This window comes from Fukomys damarensis, unplaced genomic scaffold (genome assembly GCF_012274545.1).
Source record: "Fukomys damarensis isolate Sample0158 unplaced genomic scaffold, DMR_v1.0_HiC HiC_scaffold_8, whole genome shotgun sequence".
NCBI lineage: Eukaryota > Metazoa > Chordata > Mammalia > Rodentia > Bathyergidae > Fukomys > Fukomys damarensis.
The window spans coordinates 19,908,777-19,917,660 of NW_022900920.1; the positions used below are offsets into that span (position 1 = coordinate 19,908,777).

Sequence of the window (8,884 nt, forward strand, 5' to 3'; positions counted from 1 at the left end):
GAACAGAATCCGAAAGACTTGGGAGCACCGAACATCCAAAGGAGAGCTTGAAAGGGTAACTAACTGTTGGAGGTCCAAACCTTCTACCTCAGAAGTTTCTAGCAACCTTCCCGGACAAACAGGTTTCAAAGGGAGAAACGCACACGGGACCCGTGTGGAAGTCGCAGGAGAGCAAAGCTGGGGGGCACTCGCTCTGTGCACTCAGTTTGACCCTCTGGAGCAATGCAGACTGAAAACCCGTGTCTCCAGAACATCCACTTGGCACAGGGGTGAGGGGACGCACAGGGCAAAGGCGCACAGACAACCAACAAGAAAATGGGACGCGGATCAAACTGCTAACCTATATTCCCTTTCGGGGTCACAGGCAGGACACATGGCAACGTGCCTGCAGTTGGCCAGGTACAGAGAGGAGCTCAGAGACCGGCCCACGATGCCCACAGAGCCCTGCCCAGGGACACCCAGGCCTTGCACCTGTGTAACACGAGGGGGCACACGGCTCCCCTACATCCGTGCCCAGAGGGCTCCAGCTCTGCACGCGCGTACCGAGAAGGGGACGCAACCGGAGCACGAGCGCCCCGCGGACCCTGCCCGGCGCCCCACGCCCAGATAGTCATCGCGGGATGGCATCTCGCAAATATTTATATTCCTCGGCACCACGGCAGCCCGCGTCCACATTAGACGCTCTAATCCTGCCACTTTAAATAGATGAATTAATAAAGCAAACGAGCGGCTAATAAGCTGACTGTCCTGCCTTTTTGAGGCGGGGGAAGGACTCGAAAGTGCGCCAAATTTGTTTGCAGTGGATCAAGGCTAGCCGCCTCTGCTTCACTTTCTTTATCTTAATTCCGACTTGAAAAGATATAATTATCTAGTTTGAACAGAGCTGCTATCAAATCCTTCTTTGGGCCGGGAAGGGGGGCGTTGGAGTGGATTGCGGCTCTCTGAGCCGCTCAGTGCAGCCGGAGATAGCGCGTAATGAAGATGTGGAGGCCTGAGATACAAAGGGCATTAACCTCATTAGCATGAAACCTTTTCTTCTTACCATGGTGGGACCCTTTCAGCCGCCTAATCCCCCCTATTTTCAAAGCTTGGTTTGTAATAAAGCTTTTAGTTTTTTTCCCCCTCAAAGCTAATAGTATTCTCTGATGATTTTATTGCTGTTACACTTCATAGGGCATTTACCCCCCCAAAAAAATCTCCACTACCACCCCTCTTTTCTTGTACTTAAAAAAAATGAAGTATATGGTTCCTGCAGAAATTCGCCTTTTACCAAGATAGGAAATTTTCTTCTGGAAAAGCCAGTCTGAATTTTAACAGGACCATGATCCTGTTTGAGATATTCCATGTTTCAGAAGGTAGATGGAAAGAAAAGATAACTCCTATTTGTTTAAGCAGAAAGGATGCAGCTTGGGAACAGTAACATCAAGTGCTCTGGACAACTAACAGTCACTAAGAGTCCCACTGCCCAAGCAGCTGAAAGCCCCATACAGGTTTCAGGGATACCCTGGCCTGGTGGCACCTGTCCCCCTATGAGGCAACCCAGGGTCTCCCTGAAGCCACCCGTCTTACCCTCACATACCCACAGCACATACATTTTCCAAGAGGGGTCTGTGTAAAAATGTGGTATGAGCATCCAGGTCTACACAGAGAGAGAGAGAGAGAGAGAGGCAAAGGAGATAGATGGAGAATGAATTCTGCTTGAGAGGAGGGGAAGAAAAACAGAAAGAAAAAATTTCCATAGTGCCCTATAGTCCCCACACGTGCACAGAATGTCTAATCTTAACTTTGCAAGGCAGGATGTTAACAAAGCTTGTATTTTTGCCCTGCATTGTAACTTGGCCTTATCACAGTGTAAAGGGTGGGGAGATTGTCCTAAATTATGTCCAGGCAGCCCCCCTGGATCCGTGGATTAAGAGATTAAAGGAGACCACTGGGCAAGGCCTCCTCTTTCCCCTTCATATTCCTGGTATGATAATTGCTTAAACTGATTTGCACTTTCACAAAAGCTCGAAGGACGCTTTGTAGCTCGAACAGAACAGACGAGGTTTCTCTATCAATGGAAATAAAACTGATTAATGCAGCCTATCAGGATAAGAAGCAAATGAAGCATGCAAAAACAACCTCATACCCCTAGAAGGGGGAAGGAGGGAGGGGGAAAAAAAAAAGCTAAGTTTCCTCCAAGAATGGTTACAACTTTTTCTTTAATGTTAAAATTGAGAGTTGAAGCTTTCTCAGAATGCTTGCCTTATAAGGCTCCCGAGGCCTTTGGACTCATCCCATCACCTTTGGCAGATTGGGGCCAAGAAGTAAGGAAAGAAAGGACTAACAGAAGGGAAGGAGGAAGGAGAGGGGGCAGGGAGACTTGTACTTAAGGGGCTTGAAGTCAGAAATAAAGTTTAGAAGTCCCAGGATTCTGATTCGGATAAGTGTTTTCCCCTATTCTGCGAGAATATTCTTTAATTCAAAAACTATATAACTAAAATTTTACAAAGCAGAGGTAAAGAGAAGTAAGCATTTTTAGCCTAAAGTTCAAACTAAACTCCTCCTGTACAGCATGAAACCAACAAGCAAAGGTCTTCTTGGAAAACTTTTCTCCCGTCCCTTTTCTGACATTAGTTATCCTAATCTTCTCACTTCCCCCTGCTCATCTTTCTTTAAAATGCACCCCCCAAAAAATTTAATGGCCTTTTTGTGGGTAGGGAGCCAGGGCTTCTTGAGTCTAGTTGGGGAAGAACCACATTCAAAGTATAGTGATGCCTTTTTTTTTTTTTTTTTTTTTTTTTTTTTTTTTTTTTTTTTTTTTTTTTTTTTTTTTAAGATCCACTTCAATTTCCCAAGACAACTACTCTGAGGGCATATTGATAAATCTTTATTGACAAAATATTGACATTGACATACTTCTTGGAAGTATATAGGGTGTTAGAATTCTAACAAATTAACACAAAACACAAAAATATTTACATTCTGGTGTAGAAGGAAGCATTCGTCACTCTCTTTAGTGAGTCTATGGTCTTGGAAGAGAAACTCAGTGCTTGAGAACTTGCCGCATGTCCTTGGTCTCACTAACATTGTCCCCACTAACTACCGTCCTTCAGCTTTTGCAATAGATAGACTGAAAGTTTTGAATGGTCATTACCGGAAATGGTTGGACTCAGCCAATTTCTCCAACCACTGAAAAGAGTTTACTTGATGGTGTTCCGCCTCAGAATGTTAGGAAAGGGAATGTCCAAGAAATAGAATTAATTGGGGTTTTTTTTTTTTTTGGCCTAGTACAAGTCCTGATTCTTTTTATGGGCACCCTCCCTCACCACCCTCATTCTCATCCTGCTCCCTGTTTCTCTGCAAGAGGACCCCTATCGCTGAGCCTATTTCATTTAAGCTTTCAAAATCACTTTGACATCAGAAGGTATCAAAAAGGGTTTACAGACTGCACATTTCTCAGAAAAATTAAAATAAGCACACAGAACCTGTCTTTAAAAGGAATATAAAATTACAATTCATTTTGTCTTTAGACACCATTCGCCCAACAACTGCTACATGCAATTCAAGTTTTTGAAACAGGTGTGGGATGAGGCTAGATGTGGAATTTTGCTTGTTATTACTAATTCTTTTTAAGGATTGGGGGAAACACTATGCAGTGCAAAATTAAAAGTCCTGTGCCTGGTTGAGGTTTGTTTGTGATTTTTTTAAGTCATTATTTTCACCATTTCTCAAAGTGGACTGCGATAAACGGGATCTCTGCCAATCATCTTGTCTCCCTGGTTTGGTGTCTGACTGATAGCTCCCCCGTCAGAGTGTGTTCAGCTTTGCACATTCAGATCTCCCTCTCCCTCTCCCTCTCCCTCTCTCTCTCCCTCTCTCTCTCTCTCCTCACTCTCTCTTTCTCTCTTTCTCTCACACTCACTCACTCAGCTGCCTCTTTAGAGGTGGGCTGCAAGTTGATGAAGGAGCCTCCATCCTCTGCCATCCCGGGCGCCCCCCAACTCAGATGGGGACCCAGCGCCCTCGCTGTACAAACTCTGGGACGCGCTGTTGCTCTCTCTGATCCCCTCTCTTGCTCGGTGAATATATGTGCAGTTTGTTTTTTATTTGTAGGGTCTTTTCTTCTTCCCCTCCTCTCCCTGCCTCTGTTCTGCTCCATGTTGTCCGCTTCTGTGGGGTTAAATCTGTCCTTTTAATCATCTGAGGTCACATCTATTTCCTCCGGACTCGCCTGTTTAGTGGCGATTCTCCACCGGTTGATATGGTGTGTCCCTTTTTTCTTTTGTTGTGAGTCTGAGCCTTCTTCCTCCAGCTTCTGCCTTTTGAATTTAGTCCTCCGGTTCTGAAACCATACTTTTACCTAAAGGGAGAAGCAGGTGGGGCCCTGTTAGGTCCTTCACAGCACCCTCCTATGAAGTTCAGATTCCTTCCACTGCCCAGGCCCCAGTCCAAGGCCTGAGGAAGCCCATGTGTGTCCTTAGGGTTACCATCTATGGCCTCCCTTCCTGGAGCAGAGCTCCTAGTGCTAAGGGAAGGAACCCAGATCCCTGACTTTCTGAACCCCCTTGGAAAGACTTTCCCCAGAGCCCCAGAGCCCATGGTACACTGCGCCCCTTCTCTCCTGGCCCTGCCTAGGGCACCCACATCCCCGAGGAGAGCAAAAGCCCTGTAAAGATTGGGAATCCCTATAAAATAATAAATAAGGAAAAATAAAAAGAAACCTCTTCCTAACTAAACACACACACACACACACACACACCTCCAGCAAGCCAGCAAAAAGAAAAACCTCTGTCTGGGCTGCTGCAGCTCCTACAGGGCCCAATATGCTTTCTATTTTCTGTCGATCTGGCATTGCCTTAATACAGTGCCTCCTCTGCAAGGTAGCAAGGTAGCAAGGTAGCAAGGTAGACCATCCGAGTTTGCCTGAGCCACTGCCACTGACTCTGGCAGGTGAGCAGGAGTGGTGCAGAGAGAGAGGAAAGCAAGGGGACAGTGGGGTGCAGGGTGCACAAGCCTCAGTTGCAACCCAGCAGCACCTTTCCAGCTAGGAAAAAGTGTTCAAAAGTGAAAGCTTCCAGAAGACCATGAGATAGAGAAGTAAGAGGAAAAACTAAAAAAGAGGATGGCGGGACAGCTTCGCTCCTACTGTCCAGCCCCAGAACAGGACAGGGTCAGTCTCAGACTGGGCCACCTCACTGCCCACCGAGGCAAGGCTGGCAGCCTGGTCTCCCCAGGGCTGCTACTAGAGGTCCCTAGAGCAGTGAAGTTGGAGTCAGCTGCAAATTGAAGGCCCCCTGGGGGAAGCTGGGTGGTGGGTCTCCATTCAGCAATAAGACGGACAGTAATACTGTCCGAGCTTCCCAGTAGAGAGAAAGGAGGACTGGTGCTGACTGCACCTTCCACATCCCAGCAAACCTACCCCAGTGGTAGCACCCTGGCCCAGTCCAAGTCCCTGGGCCCTTGAGGTCTCCAACCACTGCCTACTTTAAGTCTTCTCCGTTCAACTTGCTCTCCCCAATGCCTTAGCCCCCCAAAGTGCCCCATGAAAAAGCTGAGCGGGAACAAGGCTGAGTTTAATTTGCTTTGAGTTTGCTAATTGAGGAGGAGGACGGTTCATTTCTCCCCCCGGCGCTCGCCCAAGGCGCGCGTCGGTGAGCTGGGGCTTGACATTCACACAAAGACTGCAGGCAGCGTGGGCAGCCAGGCGGACAAAGACCACCTTCGCCTGGGCTGTCCAGAGGAAATCAGCCGCCCGAGCCTTGTGCCCACCCTCACAAACCCATGAGGCTCTCCTCCATCCCCCGCCACCCCGGGAACAGGGAGGGAGATATGTTTTTTCAAAAAAGCCTTGACCTTTTCGCATTTCCCAGAAAAAGTGTTACAACTTAATCTGCCCAAAAATGTTACTGTTTGCTCGGAACTTTGACCTGCCCTGTGGCTGGAGTACAGTAGCATCTACTGTAGCGCTAAGTCCCCTTTCCCACTCTGGGACAAGCCCGAGCCTGGCTTGCTTCAGGACTCCGCTGAACAGCAGGGCCTATCCCCTGAGTCCGCTGCTCCCCCCAGTCTTCCGGCTTCATTTCTCTGATTACAAGGGGGGCGCCACAGTCTAGCTCCAGCTCTGGACTCTCCAGCCCCCTTAAAGGGAATACCCGGGCCCAGGGTGGGAGCCTACTGATGTAGAGTTGCTCATAACTCAGGGATAACCCAGCTCTCCACTCTCCAGACCCGCAGGCCCAAACAACCCGGACACCCCACTGCACTTTCCTTCATCCTGGATCCAAGTACTGTACCTACAACTCTCACCAAAATTTTCACCAACAAAGCCTAGATGTGTGTGTGTGTGTGTGTGTGTGTGTGTGTGTGTGTGTGTGTGTGTTAGCCAGGTGCTGCCCGACCTGCGCAGCGGGCAGAAGGAGCAATGGAAACGTTCCACTCTGTAGAACCCGGGGGATCAGCTCACAGTCCCTGCTGGAGCTCTACAAAACTGGGCACCTGGAAAGTTATACAGGCAGAGGCCAGAGTAGAACTAGCAGCAGGGCCCTGGGCTGACGGAGAGAACTTTCTCAGTGCTCAGCACTGGTGAGTGTCAGGTGTGATCTGCCTGGATCTGTGGGCTAGGGTGAGGGGCCAATGCCAGGATGGGGGCCTTCCCTCCTGGGCTGCACCCACCTGAGTTTCCGTGAGGCTGAGGCTGTGTGCCAGCTGCTTCCTTTCTGCGCCCACAACGTAGTGATTCTTCTCAAAGGCGTGTTCCAGCCTTAGAAGCTGGGACGGGGAGAAGGCCGTTCGGATCCGCTTAGGTTTTCTGGCCAGCGCGTTGTGCAAAAGGAAACTCTCTGGGCTTGTGTCGTTCCCTGCAGGGGGCACAGTATAAGTGCCATTAGGGGGCCCATCTGGCCCGATCCGAACTTCTCCCCAGCCGGGCTGGGCGGCTTTTCGCCCATGGCCGCCGCCTAATCAAAGCCGACGGACCTGCCAGGTCTGGTGGTCCTCCGGAGCGCAATGGGGAAGCCGACCCAGCTGCCAGACCCGGACCGTCACGGATCCACCAGGATGGGATTCAACCCGCAGCTGCTCCGGAGAACCTAGACCCCGGGCTCAGGACCTCTGCGCGCCCGGACTCCGTCCGCATCCGCTTCGTCGCCCCGGGCCCGCCACGTCCCTGCTAGTGCCAGGGTTGGGGTAAGTGGTGGCAGAGCCTAGCTGGGAGACTGGCGCCTACCACCCAAAGGAACTGCTCTCTTCTTTTCAACTTCTCGGACAACTCTGACCCCAGGCCGCTGCCCAAAGTTTTCTCGAGGATTTGTTTTTTGTTGTTGTTGTTAGGTTTTTTAATTAATTAATTTTTTAAAATCTTGCTACCTCTTTGAGAAAGGAGAGGACAGGTGAGTCCTTGCAACCAGACCAAGACAGAAATTTTGCAGTGGGTGTGCAGGGCTTCTACCGCTGCTGCCTCGGGTGACCCGGCTCCAGAGAACTAGGAAGAAGCCTCGAGCGAAGGGATCAAAACCCAAGGGTTACAGAGTTGCGCGCACCGACTCAGGCTGGTCTGCGGCCAGGGAAGATACCAGCTGTTCAGGATCTGGTGGAGCAACCAGGAACGCGACTGGCAGAAAATGCGGAAGGGAAGTCTTAAACTTTGCTAGCAAAGCCACTGTTTCGGTTCACTTATTACAGTAAGAAATCGGTTCGCCGAAAACTCAAAGAACAAACTTACAGCCAGGCTGGAACAGAAGCAAATCCAATTCAAAAATAAGGAATTTGGTTTTTTTTTTTTTCTTTTTAACTCTGGGGAGACATGATGACAATCTTCCCTATTCTAGGCACAGGCAGAAATGCAAAGGGTTAATTTATGGATCAGCCGCTGGGTATGGACCGGCGGTCTGCCGGAGATAGTTGTTTTTTTTTTTTTTAACGGACTGGGATCCGGATCTGTAAACTAATTACTCGCCCCCCTTTCCCCTAAGTTTTTACTTTCTTGCCACTCCCACCCAGAGAAAAATAAAATGTAAAAATATCTAGAAATGAAAATACCTAAAAAGATCTCCTCTCCCAGGCCGTCTCTGGACTCGGTTCGTTTATTTTAAAAGGAAGAAAAACAAAAACCAGACTGAACCTGCCTTCCCGCCTGGGCCGCGCACCAATTAAGCAGGTCGCCGAGCACGGAGCCCCGGAGGTTTTTTATCTCCTCCGGTTCCCTCGCCTCTCCAGGCCTCCAAAAAAGCAGGGGATGGAGGTATTTTGAGGGTCGCCTTAGTGCCCTGGCCTCAGAGTGGAAGACACTGAAGTCGCGGGTCGGGCTGAAGAGGCATGGAGTGTGCGTCCAAAGAGTCAAGCACATCCGAGGGGGACCAGGCTGTCAGGCCTGTCCGCTCCTCTCAGAGCCAGTGCCCTGGACATGGCCGAGGGACCGCGATTCTGAGGACCCCGCGGGCTCTGGGCTTGCTGGTGGTGGACACGCACAGCGGCTGTCCCAGGGTGCCCGACCAGAGCGCACTCAGGAACAACTTGACCCGCGCCCCTTCCCCAAAGATCAGTCGGCCGGCAGCCCGGCACCCCAAGCCAGCTGTAGCTTCAGAGAGTGAGGCTCAGCACCACACCCACCCCTGGCTGCCCAGTTCCTGACCAGGCGCGAGGCCCGCGAGTCCGAGGAACCTTCGCCCAGGCCTTGCCAGGCGCCCACCCGAGCAGGCCGGGCGCAGAAAAGGATGCGGAGGGCGCGGCGCGCTGCGGTCCCGACGTGTCACGTACCTTGGAAGCGATGGCCCAGATACCGGTAGCGGTGGATGAGCCAGGGATAAAAGGTGGACGGGTCCCGCTGCTGCGAGGCGAAGAGGGGGTGTGGCGAGTGCGAAGAGGGCAGGGGGTGGGCGGCCAGGGCGTGCGGCGGCGGCACAGG

The 8,884-nt window shown here is 50.7% G+C and overlaps 1 protein-coding gene across 1 annotated transcript; it reads right to left on the reverse strand.

The window, feature by feature from the left end:
* Positions 1 to 2,828: 2,828 nt before the first annotated feature.
* Positions 2,829 to 8,884, reverse strand: Emx2 (empty spiracles homeobox 2; the record flags this gene model as incomplete). The annotated part of the gene is made up of 3 exons (XM_010634658.2): positions 2,829 to 4,342; positions 6,655 to 6,839; positions 8,737 to 8,884. Coding segments are annotated over 3 exons (501 nt in total), but the record flags the coding sequence as incomplete, so codon positions are not given.